At 37.1% G+C, this 18179-nt stretch overlaps 1 protein-coding gene across 4 annotated transcripts in view; it reads left to right on the forward strand.

Annotated features, from left to right (window-relative positions):
* NLN (neurolysin) overlaps nucleotides 1-11615 on the forward strand; it is a 37476-nt gene extending 25861 nt beyond the window's left edge. The window contains exons 10-15 of one of the 4 annotated variants that reach the window (XR_014616955.1): nucleotides 2809-2995; nucleotides 4024-4152; nucleotides 4640-4776; nucleotides 8912-9023; nucleotides 10973-11046; nucleotides 11397-11615. Coding sequence is in view for 3 of the 4 variants with exons in the window: in XM_084225923.1 (XP_084082049.1) it covers nucleotides 2809-2995; nucleotides 4024-4152; nucleotides 4640-4776; nucleotides 8912-9023; nucleotides 11397-11422 (591 nt within the window). In the remaining variant the exon portion in view is untranslated. Of the gene's footprint in view, nucleotides 1-2808; nucleotides 2996-4023; nucleotides 4153-4639; nucleotides 4777-8911; nucleotides 9449-10972 lie in introns of those variants that run through there. The other 3 variants (XM_084225925.1, XM_084225923.1, XM_084225924.1) reach the window with 3 other exon arrangements.
* Nucleotides 11616-18179: the final 6564 nt, after the last annotated feature.

Raw genomic sequence — 18179 nt, forward strand, 5'->3', positions numbered from 1 at the left:
AGTTAATAATTGCTTAGATATTTTTAAATCGTCTTAAAGATAGAAATATAATTATTATTTTATCAACCCTGTGGTAGGTGTTTCTGTTATCAAAAACTGTCGAATAAAACCTTCTAGGCAATATAGAGGGTGCTTGTAAGTGTAACTTATTTGGCATTGGTATAAAACAGCACAAAACTGTCTGCAGCATTTTGACAGCCAGTGAGGATGTGCCTCAGTGTTTTGGAGTCCTTTCAGGGCAGCCAAAGCCAACAATTCCAATGCATATGTACTTGAGTTGCTCTGGAATTGCACACGGATCAGAGGCCTGCTTTCCAGTTGTCTGTCTGGCACTGCTCTGGTGTTTTCTGTGTGCCCAGCTGCCCTGCTCACTTCTCCTGTATTGTATGTAAATAACTATTTGCATGTGTGCAAACTTGCTAGTCCCGCACAAAAGCATCCTGTCCTCTGGAATTTGTGTGTACAAAGCACTGTCTTGTTTCATATGATGATTTGTTTAAGCATGTTAAAACTTTACAGTTAAATGCTACGCAGGGATGAGACCAGTAGGGATTTGTGAGCTGCTGGTAAAGGTCTGATTATGTAACATACTGGAAAAGTGAGATATACTGTTGAAGAGTGAGATCAGGGCAGGGAGGGAATTTGTTGGTGTTGTTCCGGGAGCGCTCTTGAAGTAACTTGTACCAAATGTCTTGATGTTTTTTGCTAGTGTAGTGCACTTGGGAATGGGTAAATGAAGGTATCTGAAGGCCACTTGCTTTTTGCTCTAGCCACTTCTATCATTATTTATTCCCTAAAGCTGGTGCTTCCTAGCTTTTCTTCAGAGCTGCTCTTCAGCAAGGACAGTAAGAAGGGCCAGCCTAGAACTATGGATTTGAGCAGCCTGCAAGAGTAGAGGACTGTTTTACTCCTTCTGTGTTGTTCTTCTGAAGACATGAGAGGAAGACACATACATGTGACACAGATGTCACTTCAAGATTATGTTCTGTATAATACGTGCTTTTTTTTGTAACTCTGCAAGAAACTAAGTTCAAAAGCCTATAATCTTGTAAGGATCTACTTCCCAGCAGAAGATGGACTGTAAGAATATCAACAGTTCTTAGAGAGGACAACAGAGAATTCTTTTTATTTTTGCACTTAAAATGTTTTGATAGTATGATGTTGATGAGAAGGAAAAAAAATAAAATTGGGCTGGCAAGAGGAGGTAGATTTATTACAAGACAAGGGTGGAGTGATGGTAGGAAGGCTCTGCAGAGGGATCTGGACAGGCTGGATCATGGCTGAGGCCACTGGGGTGAGGTTCAACAAGGCCCAGTGCTGGGTCTGCCCTTGGGTCACAACAACCCCAGGCAGCTCCACAGGCTGGGACAGAGTGGCTGGAAAGGAGCTGGAGGTGCTGGTGACAGCAGCTGAACATGAGCCAGGCTGTGCCCAGGTGGGCAAGAAGGGCAATGGCATCCTGGCCTGGATCAGCAATGGTGTGGGCAGCAGGAGCAGGGCAGGGATTGTCCCCCTGTGCTGGGCACTGCTGAGGCCACACCTCAAATCCTGTGCCAGGTTCTGGGCCCCCAGATGAGGAAGGACACTGAGGTGCTGGAGTGAGTCCAGAGAAGGGCAGTGAGCTGGGGCAGGGTCTGGAGCACAAGTCCTCTGAAGAGTGGGTGAAGGATCTGGGGATGTTTACCTGGAGAAAAGGAGCCTCAGGGGGTGCCTTATTGCTCTTTACAACTGCCTGAAAAGAGGCTGTAGGCAGGTGGGGGCCAGCTTCTTTGCTCAGGCAGCCAAAGATAGGACAAGAGGAAATGTCTCAAGTTGCACCTGGAGAGGTTTAGATTGGTTATTAGTAAATTTTCTTTTTCTCTGAAATAGTTGTAAATCTTTAAAATAGTTTGCCTAGGGAAATAGTGGAGTCAACATCCCTGGAAGGATTAAAAAAATGTGTGGATAATGGTACTTGAGGACATAGATTAACAGTTTAATGCTGAACAGGTGGTGATGCTGGGTTGATGGTTGTACTTGATAATCTTAAAACTATTTTCCAACCTTTATGATTCTATGAAATGAAATAATTTCTGTGTATTTGAACAACTGTCATTCAGAGGTGACTTCTTAGAAATATTTGGATTTAGAATATATTTTAGTGGAGATTCTTAACTGTACAAATTTTTCTTTCAAAATTGGTATTGGACGTGCTTCTTGAATAAACATGAATTTATTGCAGATACTATAATTTTTAAAAATTCTAGTGTGTTTGGCTTTCAGAAGATTCTTTTATCTAAGTGTCAGATTTGAAAACTTTTCATGGATAAGATTGCTAGAAATAGGGCAAAGCTTAATAGAATAAGTTGGTTAAGCAAAGTGTCTGTGAGTCAATGTTGTAGATTGCAATACAATAAATTTTGAGGGTGCATAATTGGAGTTTATTATTTTACTTTGGGGTAATACAACAAAAGTCGGTAATAATGTACAATTATATTGTTGTCACAGGACAGCATGAAAACATTTGTATTGCTATCATACCTATAAAGGTTAAAATCAATGATACTAAAAAAATGGAAGTACTGTTCTGTACCACTAGATAATGCAGTATATAACTACTGAGTACTCTACTCCTTGATAATAGTCTTATGTCTGAATTTTTCCTCCTTTCTTTAAATTTCATTTTTAAATTACTACTATTATTATTGGTCTGTTCAAATTATTCCCTTTCGTGTGATTTAAACTGAAAATTTGACATCTGAAATATTATGTTCTGCTAAAAATCTTGGCTTCTATTTTAATTTAATTAAATGGTGTTTTTTTTCCTAGACTGATTTTGCAAGGTTTAGTGGAACTAATGTGGAAACAGACTTTGTAGAGGTACCTTCACAAATGTTTGAGAACTGGGTATGGGAAAAAGAGCCACTACAACAGATGTCAAGACATTATAAAGATGCAACCCATGTTGGAGACACTCTCCTGGAGAAACTTGCTGCCTCTAGACTTGCTAATACAGGTATCTCTCTGCGTTTTCTTTCCACAGTATATTTATAAAAGTGTGTAATTTAAAAAGCTGGCAAACATAAGAAGTCTATTAAATTTCTTCTGTGTGTACACTTACCGCTGTCTTTTTTGGGTTTATTTGTGTGGAAACCCCACTAAAAAAGGCTATAATGACAGATAGAATTCCTTACAGGAACAGTAGCACCTCTGACTTTCCAGGCTACCTCCAGGACTAAAATACCTTTCCTATCCATGTAAATTTTTACTGTAAGTTTTTCCTGTTTAAAATTGGTGGTGTGTGTGGTAGGTGGAGGAGGGTAGTCTGGTGTACTCAGGTGTGGCTTTTGTGTTTTTTTTAATCTTAAATGTACTCCAGAACAGGCACTGTGCAAGACACAACATACTTACATATGTCCTCTACATTTGACTTGCATGCGACACTTAACAGATATGAAAGTTACTTGCAAATTTACTGAACAGACATAACATATCCCAGACAGCATTGTTGTAGACCTTATACATATCTCCAAACTAAGACTAATCACACATCATTACCTATCGTGTCATTATTATTCTATCACTCCCACCTCTTTATTCTTGTAATCAGAGCTTCCCATTTATGCAACCAATTCATCCTTAAGCTATTCCTGTTTATTTTGTACTGCTTTCCTATCCCGAGCAAGAAGTCTGTGTCCCTGTGGCTTGCACAGACTCTAGCTGCATAAGCATTTTGTCTGAGTAAAGGTTCATATCTTGTAGCTTCTTAAAAACAGCTTAAATTAAAATTTGCCTTTAAAATATCTGCTTTATTTTAGTTTTGATCTATAAGGAAAGTAATATTCAAAGGAGGGGGCTTAGGATGATAATTCCTTTATTAAAACTATGCTTCTCAACTCTTTGTAAGTGGAGTAATTCAGATGGAAATTAGATAACTCCAAAATTCTAATAATTTAGTACGCATGTTGAGATCTTTGAAGGAAAGATGCTAATGAAACTCTAGCTATTTTGATGCTGGTTAATTAAATGTTTTTACCCAATTAGGCCTTCTAACCCTCCGTCAGATTGTTTTGAGCAAAGTTGACCAGGCACTGCATACAAAGCTGTCTGTTGACCCAGCAGATGAATATGCTAAATACTGTATGGAGATTCTAGGAATTCCTGCCACCCCAGGTATGTCAGTATCAAGCTTTTATACAGTATGCCCAAATGGTTCAATTTAACATGCCTTTCTTTCTCAGTAATGCCTGGCATACAAAAATCAGGGCTTTTTATGGAATAATCTACTTTATGAAGCTGAAATAATTACTTTTAAATTTAGGATGATCTTAATTATCTCTTCTGAAGGAAGATTGTGAAGGTAAATTTTTTAAAACTTAGCCTTTTGCAGGATATATTTTGGAGTGACATGATGTGAATTCCACTTTAGACGTTCTGTCACATCTGTGTTGGATGTACAAGTAGCCTAAAATGGGAAATTGAGTTTCCTTTGTTATCAACAGACTATATTCAATAATTTGAGGCATACTCAGACCCTTTATGCTAAAAGTTTCAAAGTAGTTGATATAAATTCCTTATTAAATTATTGTTGAAGTACTGTATGCATCAAAGAAATAACTGAATTTGATTTCAATAACTTGATGTTAATCTACTTTTCAAGGAACAAACATGCCAGCTACTTTTGGACATTTGGCAGGTGGTTATGATGGTCAATACTATGGATACCTGTGGAGTGAAGTGTTTTCCATGGATATCTTTTATAGCTGCTTTAAGCAAGAAGGAATAATGAATCCAAAGGTAGGTGATGAATACTTTTTGATAAACTCTTCTGTTGCACTTTGTCTCTCAAACCACATTTATTGCCATCATGAACCCTATAATGTCTCAAGTATACTTCTATACTTGTCAAGTTCAGATCAGCAACAAAAAAGGTGTAAAAGTAACTTTAAGAAAACCATCTTAAAATTTCCAAGAACACTTGAATTTTAATGCAGTTCTTACATCACCATATATTTAATACTGTAGTACTTTTGAGAAATTGTGTTGCCTTGTCTAATGCCTTCCTCTGAATGAAAAATCATTCCTCCATTGCAAGAGCAGGTGCATATTTGTCTGCTGTGAAACTTTTTAGAAAACTGAATTTATTTTGAGCTTTCTCTGTCACAACACAGAGTAATGTGAAGGTTGTTTCATCTTCACTTTAAATCCCAGGTCCATTTTGAAGTCCAAATCATTAGAAGGTTCTAGATTTACTGGGGTTTTTTTCCCCTAGAGTAGTTCTCCAGCCTCTTCCGCCTCCAGCAGAGAAGAGGGATAGTTAGTGATGGGATTAGTAGTCCTGCCAATTCTAGTGATGTTTTTCAGAGATTATAGTATTAGACTTGAGGTGCTGCAGATGAGATAGGTGAGTTCTGTCGTGGGAAAGACCTTTTAGGTTTCCTGATCTTCCTAACTGTGTTCTTGATTCAGCTGCCAGCACTAGTAGAAGTACACAAGAGAGAAATAAAGGAAAGAGTAGAAAATGCATGGCTGTCCTTTTCCTCTCCTGGAATTTGCCTTCTTTCCTCCCTGTACTTATCACAGCAACCAGAACTTCTAGAGCTGTCCAACCCTCTAGAGGATGGAGACAGTAAACAAGATTAGATTATGATCTGGACAAAAGGGAAAAAGAGAATCAAGATGGGGTAGGACTGTGAAACTGAGGCAGTGGTTAGGCCAGCAAAAACCAAAAGAGGTTTTGTGAAGAAAAGCAGCCAACTTCACAGTTTGAGAGAAGAAATGACGTAGGATTTGGAGGTTAAGATTGACCTTGAAGGGATAGGGATTCATGATAGGAATATATGAGAATAAGCATACCTGTTTATTCATTGGGAATATCATCACTCATAAATAAGAGCGGTAGAGAAGAAGTGTCAAGTTAAATGAGTAAATGAAATAAATTTTAATGGAATGTTGTTTGTATGGATATTAAAAATGGTATTTCAGGAGAGGTCAGACTTGCTGGCTTTCATAACTGCTAGCATTTGGGAAAGATGGTTCTGACATTCCCATATCCCTCCAGTGCCATCACACTTTTATTCCATCAGTTTTACTCTCTAGTCTCAAAAGTCTGATTTAAGTGACTGTATAGTCAAAATCCTAAGCTATAGTTTGGCAAAATGGCTCTGTTGCCTTTACATAACTGAGGGATATCTTTTATTCTGATTTTTTGGTGAGATTTTTTGTTTTCTTTGCCTGTGTCTGGGAGACTTTGAGAATAAATTAATTATGCTAAAACTGAATATTTTTGTGGAACAGTTGAAAGACAGCGATTGCCTCTTTTATTGTGAAGCCTCTTTTCCAGGCTAAAAAGTGTGGCAGAAAGCTGATTGTTTATGTGTGTCACTCACTGTCTGGCATATGAGCACACAAACACTTTGTGTGAATGTTGATATAACCTCAGGGATAGCTGTGGAGATTTTTTCTCTCCCTCTTCAATGCTATCTTTTAAAATTAGTTATCTTTTAACCCAAATAAGTGTGATAGCATCCCACAGGATGGGACAATTTCTTATAAACAAATGCTAGATACCAGCATGTTTTTTGTAGTTATTTGTACTTCATTATATCTAGATTTAGACTAGTCTTCTGAACAGCAGAAAAGGAAAATGGTTAAGGTATTATGACTAGGCCTTATAGAAATTTGGCTTACTTCTTCCTTTTTTAATTAAACCTCTCCTGTTTTGAGCAACAGTGATACAACCTAATTTCAGAGTTTGAATGTATTAAAATACTTCCACAAACAATTAACTCTAACTTTATTGGTAGCCAACCTCCTCAATTCTTGCACATTATCTGAAATAACCTCTGGTCTCCCTAGAACTGAGCAGTATTCTGGCTCTGAAGGGACAACAGCAAAGACTCAAGTCTACTCAAAAATAGTTGTAAACTATAAGGAACAATATATTCATTTTTTGCTGATATTCAGCAAACTGACCAAAATAGTGAAGTGTGAACAACACTTCAGTGATTTTTTTTTAACTTACTTTTATTTTATTTTAGATTTTTCCAGCTGTAATTCAGACAATGCAAATGGTACCTCAATTAAGTCATGGTAGCCCATCACTTAAAAACACCTCTACTTGTTTTTACAGTACAGTCGTGTCTTGGTTTGAAAGACAGGTGTCCACCAAGGAAGGCAGGAACCTCCCTTGGAATGGAGACTATGACCCCCATCTCTCCAAATTATTGTAAATTTGAAATTAGGGGCTCTCAGGCAAATATATGGAAAAGGAATAACGGTTCTTTGCTGGTATGTATGTGTATAACAAGACAAACAACCACCAACAAACCAACCAGAAAACCCGATGCAGCCCGCTCCCTGCGGTTGAACCCATTTCCCCCTCGGTGCAGTTCCGGTGACAGCCAGCAGGGGCGCTGCTGGCTCCCGGCGGGGCAGGGCGTGCGGTGATTCCCCCGCGGCTGCAGGGGGCGCTGTGCCGCGCGCTCAGGGACCGCCCGCTCGTGGGGCTTGGCCGAGACGGAGAGTCACGAGCAGCAGCTGGTCACCATTACTGGGCTCCCATGCAGAGGTGGCCCATATGGGGACACCCCGCACGTTGGATCCGGACTGCCCACCAGACAGCTAAGAAACAAAAAAAAATAATTGAACAGACTTGCAGTGCAGGAAGACTGCAGCAGACAGGGATCTCGGAGTTCACCACGCGGGAGTGGCTGTGTCAGCGCGAGGTGGGCGGAGGGTCTGGCGGGAGCCAGTCCTAATGTTTCATCTCGAAATGGTCAGGCAGCAGGGAAAACAGCAAACAGCTCCCTTCTCCCACGAAGCTGGAAACCAGACTGACCAAAAGCCCAGCCCCAAACCTGCAGGGCCCCCTCACCTTTTCTCTGTGTTGACAGATCTAACCCGCCCCCAGCCAGGGCCATTTCAATAGATTGTTGTGACACACAGCTACATCTTTTGTTTTCTTAAGTGTTGGTAGTTACTGTTTCCTACCAACATATGGGGCAAAACTCCATGAGAGGAAGAAATAAAAGGAAAAGCCCTAACCCCCAATAAGTCATGAGGAAGCAATGTATTGTTGTTGAGTTGTGGGAGAAGTGTATATGTATATATACCCTGCTTAAAAGGAAGAACATTGTCTTCTTCAATATCAGAAACATTTGGGAAATGCGCATGCAAAATAACATTTTCTCATTGGTAGTCATGTCTCAGAAGCCCAGAATTCTCCAGATTTATACGTTCCTTAAAATACAACTTCTTGTTAAGAAACTCCTCATTACTTGTTTTCTCAGAAATGTCATTAATTTTTTTAAAGGAATTTATTCTTTCTGGAGCAATAATGTTTCTTCCTTAAATTAAAATCTGAGTTAAGCCTCATTTTCTCTTGAGATACTATAACAGGTGTATTAGATGTGTTTGTATGTATGTATGTACAAATGCGTATATTATATGGGTGTGAGTGCCATGCCATTCCATGATGCTGTTGCCTATCTTACCTCTGAAGTATCATCTGTATTGTCCAAATAGAGATTAAAGAAAGAGAAATCATCAGTTAGAGGAAGGCAGGAAGAGGCAACCCAACATCCTGTCAGTCACAGGGGTAATCCTTCACTGAAGATTTTGAGGAGGTTGTGTGTTTGTTATGCTTTATAGAATGTCTTCAGACAAGTTGTGACTATAGCTTCAAAACCAGTGTAAAGCCACAATAAAAATAATTTTTTAGAACTGGTCAAATTTCTGCTCTCTTGAGTTCTTCCAGCAGATTTAAATTATACTTATCACATATCCTGGTATATCCTAATTTGGTATTAGGAAAATCTGTAAGGAGGAAAGTTGTTTTATCATGGATAGATTTTTAAATATTCAACAAATACAGAAAAGGGGGCAGTGGGCAAGATAAGAAGTACTAACATTCTGCTTTACCTTCTGTCAGGCTGGGATGAAGTACAGAAACCTCATTTTGAAACCTGGAGGATCTTTGGATGGAATGGATATGCTACAAAATTTCTTGGAGCGTAAACCAAGCCAGAGAGCTTTCCTATTGAGTAAGGGGTTACGTGTTCAGTGAAGCTATGATTCTTTGGTAATGGCATATAAATATGGAATCAGCTGGAAATGTCAGTGTATTTCACATTTTAACCATGTATCACTCTAGGGAAACTAGATCATTTTTTGATGATTTTTTAAATTGTATAAATAAAAATATGACTTTTAAAACAAAACTTCATAGGACTACAAAATTCAACATCAGGGATAAAAAAATTCTGAGATGTGCAGAAGCTGGGGAAATTGGATGATAATTTTTTAAAATTTTTATGAAATAATACTAATTAATACTAATCAACATGAGGAGTTAATGCCATGTTTTTATTTTAAGAGATGCACTTAAATTATGTCTTGTGAGTTAATTTTAAAACTGAAGGGGATAAAAATAATACAACCAGCAATAAAGGAAACAGATTCATTCTTATTCTCTATTGTATTGATGGTTCACCAGTGTCTCTGATGGATAGGAAGTGTGTTTGATTTTGTCATTGTTTGAATTCAGTCCGGCTGCCTGACAAATTTCAAGACTGAGAACCTGCCCCAGATACCTTTACAGCAGAGATGTTTGTGTGATACTTTTACACCTAATTCTGATGCATGTTAAATTTTTGTACCATTTATATACTACGAAGTATAACTAAAAAGGGAAAAAAAATCAGCCAAAGTCAGTGACTTTTTCAGTTATTCCACCAGTCTTTCTGTTGATTACCGCAAATCAGGTCTTTGTTTTCTAAATTATATCAACATGGGCATTGAAATATAGTGCTTGAGCAAATATAATGGCTTCAGTTGGCTTCTTAAGTATTTTGAGATACAAATAAGAAAGGAAGAAAATAAGATATCCCTGACTGGAATGATAAAAGCCAGTTCAAAGTTTTCCTGTTCCTTTCCAGTGTGGCATGCAAGAGATGCTACAAAGAAGTTCAATAGATTTAATTATTTCAGCTGTGAGAGTGTGAAAGTAATCAAGGAATTATTCTGCAGTTTTTCTGCAAAATCAGGAAAAAGTAGTCTTACAAGCCAACTCTACACCATCCAAATAAAGCTGTTAATCCAAGTGCACTTTTCTTGTCTTAAGTATCATATCTTACTGTGGCTTTACTATTACGGCATGATATAAACAGCTTCTAAATTTTATTTACTAGCCAATATATTTTAGACATTTAAACCACAGTTATAAACATGGTAGGGGTCTATAATTTATTGTTCAACAATGAGACCAGAAAATGTGCCTGGTCAACTCAAAAGACTTTTTTCAGCAAAAGAAAACTGATACAGTTCGCTTTGGGTAACAGCTGTCCTTTTGTTTTAGGGGCAGAAACCTAAAATTGGGATTGTGAGTGTTTGTCAAAGTGAGAAACTTTATTTTTTGCCCTTTTTTTCTTTTAAAGCATTGAAACTAGGGAGTTAAAAATGAGCTTAGTTAGTTTCTTGAATAGAAAATCTGAATGGATTTAGCTTCGAACTGCACCCGTTAGATGTGAGGAATCATAACTATTTGTAGCCAAAACAGATGAACTCTGTAGTCTGACCAGACCACACAATTAAGTCAAATCTAACTCTTATAGTCAGTTACAATTGTAGGTCACTGTTCTGCTGGCCCATGAAAAGGCAATACGTGGAAATCACATGCATGAGAACATCTTGAACAGTATTCAGTATGGCCAGAATGGAAAGTTGAGAAAACTGAGGGATACAAGAGTATCCCAAAACCTATGAATTTTGCCTAGATTGATTTTCCTTACATTCTTTTGCTTACATCTTGTTATACATGTTTAAAATTCTTGTGATCCTGTCTTATTAATCTGTTTTTTTCTTTCATGCTGTAATGATAGCTCCAAAGAATGAAAACATAAAAAATATACTAATTGATACTTTCCCCAAATGAATCTGCAAATCTGAGCAATAGAACCTTTATTAAGAAAAAGACACAGTTTTTATTTTACAGTTGGTAGACAGATTTCCACATGAGGGAGACCTTTCTCTGCATAAATCAGCAGTCTTGGATCAAGGCAGATAATTGTAAGTACAGGCAAAAGTACGAGGTGATAAAAAGTCGTGTGATTTGAAAGTGAGATTTAGAACTATACTTATGGCAATTATGACAATTTGAATGACTTTTTCATTTTCTTATTCTTTAGTGTGTGTGCTTGTATGTTGTACAGTGTTGAATAGCCAAGATACTGAAATTCAGGAGAATGTTCTGTTACTCATTTGGAAATGCCTGTATGATTGCACAGTTTTGTTAGCAGCAGATGGATATCCATGTGTGTAGGGAGGAAAAAACTAAACCATATTGTAACCACAAATGAAAGTGTTATGTTCTATATCTGTTCCCAAAGAATAGGATTTACTCTAATTTGTTTTTGTAGAAGCCAGTTTCTTCATCAGGCAGTAATTAAGTCAGATCAAGCTATGGCTAACACTACACTCAACACAGAAGACTAATGGGTATGTTCTGAAGTGCTTATGAAAATCTTAATGTGGTAACATATCAAACTTGTCTGCTAAGTTTTATATTGGTTTCCTGGGCCTTCTGAATTAAATTGGAATTGGATTAAATGCCTTTTTTTCTTCCAACTAAAACTTATTCTGATTCTATGGAATTGATGTTCATGTTTTCATTCTAAGTACCTGATCTTGCAATGGGAAAGTAAACTGGTTTCTGTTTCTGCACCTGTCTATAACAGGTAGAAAACTTTATATAGGAAAAACTTTCTCTGACACTATTCTAAGGCTGTGACATGGAGTCCCCCAATAAAACAGGGAACACTTTGTAAACATGAGTTTATGACCTTGACAGTGCCAAAAACAATCATGTATATGAAATCATGCCAAAACATAGGTATCTGACAAAGCCTAGCCTATTCCAGAGCTGCTAGACCTAGGCTTCTCTGAATTAAATTTCCAAACTATGAAAGCCTGAGTTTATTCCAACCCAACTCTTAAGTATTCACTATAATAAATGAGGAGGTAATTTTTAGTTTTTGTCTGTAACAAACAGTTGGCTTTTAAAGTTAGTATCGTATCTTCTTAAGATTTCACTGAGTTTAGGATTATTATTTTCTTGTATTAGAAATTCAAATTGGACTTTGGCTTCACAGGAAAGGGTAATATCAGAGACTCAGGAGAGAGTGTCTATTATCCACTGAGCAAGTGGATAACAGGCAATGGCTTTCTTTCTGTTGCTTCATTGTAAAAGAATGGTTTGAGCATGTGGCTGGGTTACAAGATGTCTAAGTGACGGCCTCAGCAGCTGCTACTGCCTACTTGTCTGACAGAGGTCCAGCATGTAGGCTCTTTCTGGATTGCCTTCAAGTCACATTGAAATTTTTACATAAATGGCAAAAACAGTCTGAGTAAGAGGTTTAAACTTTGCTCTGTGAGATGTGGTGGCTATTAGTTATTACGCTTCTCTCTGAAAAAAGGAAACAATATCCAAATACTTATAGAGGTAGTGCAAGGTAGTTGAGTTAAATGGAGACTCCTGGAGAGGTTTTCTGGAAGCATAGAAGCTGTTTGCATGGTAAGTGATTCACTGATAGGGGTTAGAAAGGCTAAACATCAGCTGGTTATGTGGTACCCAAGTCAGGGAAAAAGGAAGGAAAGCAGTTAGGTGGGAGGATGAGGTTGGAGAATGGTGTTTTGACCATAGTTGTAGAAGGGTTGAAGTGGATGTCAGTCAGATAACAGGAAGAAGACTAACGTGATGTTCAGTGATTTGTGAAAGACTGTCTAAATGTTTTTCATTGTTTTATGAATTAGAAACAAGACATGCTTTTCTAGGAATAAATTTCTGTTCTTATCTGCAAGCCAGAGAACATGAGACTATGCATTGTCTTGTTACTTAAGAACTTGACTTCTTCCTGATATCTGGATGTTGTCTTAGCACAAATTCTAGCATCATTATAGTGCAAGGGATTTTACATCTCCAGGGCCTCATACCTCCTTGAAGTTTCTTCACAACACAGCTCCTCTATGCGCTGCCTGTCCCTGGTCCTTGCAGCAGTCATCTGACTCCTCTTCCTCGCAGCCAACAAACACCATCTCGCTTCACAGTGCAGCCAACAAATGCCATCTCTCTTCTCAGCACAGCCAACAAACACCATCTCTCTTCACAGCTAGCTAGCAAACTGCAGCTCTCTCCTCACAGCTAGCCAACCTGCTCTTTTGTGGCACTTGCTCTTATTGGATACAGGTATGGCTTGTTAAGAGCTGGGCCTGTTTCTAATCTTTAGTAATTGGCTCTGCAGCAACTCCTCAGGTGTGAGATTACCTGCTGCACTATTTTCTTACATTTCATCTCCCCACATCTGGAGATTGATTCCCGCCCCCCCCCCCCCCCCCCCCCCCCATTTTCTTCATTAATATATTTTAAATAATAGCTTTTCATGGTGGAAGAAGAGAAGTTTTTGGGGCAGTTCAGTTTGTTAGGCATGTGCCAGAAATCCTGTATAGCTAATCATCACTGGCCTGTGTAAAAAGTGTAGATGATATTAAAGATGCAGTCCCAAACAGCAGTCAATCTATTTTAGACCTCATTAGAATAGATACAGACAAATTAAGTAAATGAATTGGAAGTAAGTGGTTGCCTAGAAACGAAGAATCGTGACCTAATTTTGTTCAGTATTGATTAACAGAGAATGGACTCAACCAATGCTTGCTTGCTTTATACTACTGATGAATTGAAAAGGTTAAAAATCTGTGTTAAGAGAACCAAGGAGTAAAATTATTGGGGAAAAAAATGTGAATGAAACGTTGTATGTCTTAGAGATTCAATTGGCCAAAATCCCACAATTTCACAACTTAAAAATTTTTGTGAAAAATTTTAAGAACCAATCTGCTCACCAGTAAAAACAGCATTTAAAAATAAACGAAACAGAAGTGTGTGGTCAGAAGAAGGAAATAGTTATAAAATGAGGAATTGTAAAGTGTTAAAAATTATAAAGAAAGCTAAGACTGTCAAGGCAAAGAAAAATGGATGAAAGCATTTATAGTAAATGATATGTATAACTTAATGGGATAAGAATAAATAAATACCACTTATGTTACAGACCCTTCAGTGGATGGACATGCTAATATGGCAAATGATAACCGAGACAGTTTTAAATTCAGTTCCTCTTCTGCATTTACAAAGAAGCAAGTGATGTAATCGTGTCATGTGAGAACAGTGGGGTACTTTCCAGTCTATTAAGTGAGGAGCATATTAAGCAACATCTTCTAAGAATAATCATTGGGGCATGAGTAGAGTTGGATAACTAGTACCCTACAAACAAATAAGAATTAGTGGTGAGGAAGGTTTTTCCAGTGCTGTGAATTTTGGGATAACTGGGCATATGTCATTGTACTAAAACACTAATGAGTTCTAGTCTTAAAAGGTGACTATTGGTCATATAGCTTGAAACCCAACTTCAGTGAAGCAACAGGAAGCATAAATATTGTTCTGTCATTGAAGAGCTAACAGTGAATGTAATTTATAGAGTGTAAATGATTATATGGAAAACAAAATTTTTCCAATAAGCCTGATGTAATCATTCATGGCCATTACAAGCCTGTTAAGGGTGATTGTAGAGATTTATGTATTTGATTTAGTGCTGCATAGTTTCATTTAAAATAACATTATATGATATGAATAGAGGATTTATAAAATGGATTAGGAACAGCTAACTGTTGGGAGTATTTGTTGGCATAGAATTACCACTGAACAGGATACAGTGATCTATGTGCTTCAGGCATTATACAGGAATATAAAAATATAAAACAATAATATAAAATCACTGGTGATAAAATTTGTAAGAAACTGACCAAAAAAAATCAGTCACAATGAATTGTTTAGGTTGTTTGAAAACTTTTGGCATTCTGATGTGCCATAGCAAAAGGAAGGTGTAGCATGCCTGTAGCAACTAAAATGTAGGTTAAAACTAAAGTTTAGGGGACTGTATTCTGTAAATTCCTTACTTCTGAAAATATCTAGAGGCTAGTTACAGTAGCCAGTTCAATCAGAATTGTTAGGAGACTTTAGCAAGAAATGGTTAGGCAACCTCATGATGGATGAGCACAAAAATATTGTGTAGAAGCAAGTTACTTCTGTGTACCATAGCAGTAAAATGGGCATGGCAATTGCACAAAATTTTGGTGGCTTGATTTTTAACTGGGGCTAGTAATCCTTGTTATTCCAAATAAACACAGATGGTTCTAGATGTAGAATAAAGTTAAGCTGTGAAACTCCTTGCCAAGGATATTGTAGAGGTGGCAATTTTATATGAGTTCAAAATAAAAGTCAACACAATCCAGTCTTAGAAGAGAAACCCAGTGGAGAGTCTTTAAAAAAATAAAACCTTTTTCATCTTAGGAAAGACCTTGCAAAGTAGGGAGTGGAAATAAAAAGAATATCCAAGATTTTAACATGTATTGCAGTCCTATTCACATTTCTTTTAGGCATCTGCTTTTAGCCGCTGCTGGAAATAGGGTACTATATCAAAGCAACCTGCTGCTTGATCTAGTATGAAGGCTAGAGAAAGAGCAAAAGATGGCTTTTAGTATCTTAAGTATCACTATCACATATTAAAGATTCCTTAGTAGGAGAATGTCAGCCAGAAGCTGAGGCCAGTCATTTCAAAGACAAAGCAACTACATTTTTTACAGTGAAAACAAGTCCCAACTTTCTGAGTAGTTTGTCCCAATAGTTAGTCTGTTCTTAATGTCTTCAAATCAAGGCAAGTGAAACCTCTTCCAGGAGGTACATGTTCACCAAACACAATTATTTAGATTTCATTCACTATAACTAGGTGAAGCAGTATGGCTTGTAATATACAAAGATTGATTTCATTTTTCCTTTTAAAATGTTACAATTCCATAAACTATATCTTAGCAAAAATATTTGTTGCATGTTTATGCAGGGAAGAAGTGTAAAACTACCCAAGGTAATTAAATGTCAAAGACTTATTTCCTTCTAAACCACTATTGGAAGGTAAAAGCAAGTGGAAAAAGTACTTTGAAATAAGGCAAATATTTTAACCTGAAATAGTTTTCTTTAACTTCATGATTATGGGATATCCAAACTTTTACAAGAAAAATTAGCAGACAGATGCTTTTCTACATGACAGAAGATAAACTCATCCTTTGATTTCATGTTGAAGAAGGCCATATTTTTCTCTGTAGAAGGCAGAAACTGAATAGCACTCCAAAGTTGTTGTTAAAAGTAGGATTTTTGAGTAGCCAAAATTGTGTTATCCCCTTGAATTTCCAGATTTCAGTTAGGTTGACTTCTTTAGATGACTTCTTTTTTGCAGAGCTAATATTGTCTGATTGGTCTCACTGTCAGGCCCTGAACATATCCTCTCCCTTACCTCTCCACTGAAGGGTTTGTGTCCTCAGGAATTTAGTCAACACATTATCTGAGATGTATACTTTAAACTTGGGAGAAGCACTTACAAATACAAAGAAATACAAAAACCTGAGCAATTTGTATTTCTCCTTTTATTCAATTCTTCATTTGTTAAGAACTACTCATAGTCCAATATTCAAAATAAGTTACTACCAAAATCTGACAAAATATGAGAAATCTAGTCAGAATTTTGCAGCCACATAATGTATAACAGGTTACAAATATTGTTAGTCACAGAAGGTTTTTGCAAGTACTTGATTATATAAACATGAAAGAGATTTGGCCTAAAGCATTAATGAGAAATGTCTCAAAGCACATATTGTGTTTTAAGAGCATGCACTGAGAGGAATACATTTTATTCACCTTGGTAAATTTTTTAAAGTGTGTGTTTGTATTTTAAGCTTAGTCAAGAAGTAAGACTTTTATCTTATTGAAAATTCAAAATTAAGACTCATAGAGATAGGGCTTAAATCATCTATCTGTAAAATATTAAGTAATATAGTGCAATTAAATTTAATAGCATTAATAAAATCTTACATTTAAATGTTATTTTTATACAAAAATGTTCACATTCTCTACAGATAAGAAAAATCATCAGAAGTTGAGAGGTGTTACAGATAAGCTGTATACATGCTCACATTATGAATGTGTTTTTGCCAAAGTGTGTTTATGCCTTATCTATTTCTACAGCAAGCATGGTAAATCCTGGATAAGCCCAGCCATAGGCCCCTTCACCATTTCTAATGGAACTTAATGCAAAAGGGAAAGATTCAAGAGGTGTGAATCTGCACAGAAAAAAACCCACCTCTGAAGATAATCACACTTACTAGCAAATCAGCTTCTTTTTTTCTTCCTTTTGTTTTCTCCATGGACTTTGCTCTGCTGGAGACATGCAGCAGTACCCCTTAACCTGAAGAAGGACCTTCTGGTCCAGGATGGCCTTTTAGAACATACCCACTTTAGTCCTTGGTAAAAGTGTGGATTAAGTTTGATATGGCTGGCTTTCCTTTCTCTCTTATTCCTTAGGAATTACATTGGTTTTGCTTGACTTCTTACAGAAATTTCTTAAATCACAGTTAGCCCTTCTCTCATGCCATCAGGGATCCAGTGTGATCAGTTCTCAGTAGAGCTGTACCCAGAAACCTGTATGCCTTGAAGACAAGAAAAGTTAGATAGAAATAGATAGATTCAGTTTAGTCTGAATAGAAAGATAACATGATATCTGTGTTGGAATGCAGTTAATTAGGTCTTTTCGAAGAAAACTTAAGGTGGGGGATGTGACGCTTACGTAACATAAATTTAGTGTACAATGGTAAGCTTGATGTGGTAAAAAAAATTATATGTTAGAAAAGTGGTTGTTACCCAAAAGATGTGTGAAAAGGAAATTCAGGACCCCTTATGGGAGATATGATCTGTAAAGAAAAAAATAACCAAACAACCAAATCCCACCTTAATTTTTTACAGAAAACTAATGGTGATCACTGAGAAAACACAGAGAACTGGCTTATGCGTTTCAAGACTTATCTAGGTTTGCAGAAAAAGAGGTTTTCATTACAGGGAAAAAGCTAGTTAATTCAATCATATAACTGTCTCTCAAGGACTTTGTGCTGGACAGAAGGAGATATACTGTGAAACCATTCATAGATTTCACGGCAGAAAAGTCAGTCTCAAGTGGAAGATCCTACCTGAGTTCTTCAGAAGCATGTCTAAAGCCTGAGCATTGTAAATTCCCAAATTGTAACAAGTGCCCCGGCTGGAATGGCAGAAG

The sequence above is a fragment of the Fringilla coelebs genome (genome assembly GCF_963513975.1).
Source record: "Fringilla coelebs genome assembly, chromosome: Z".
Classification (NCBI taxonomy): Eukaryota; Metazoa; Chordata; class Aves; order Passeriformes; family Fringillidae; genus Fringilla; species Fringilla coelebs.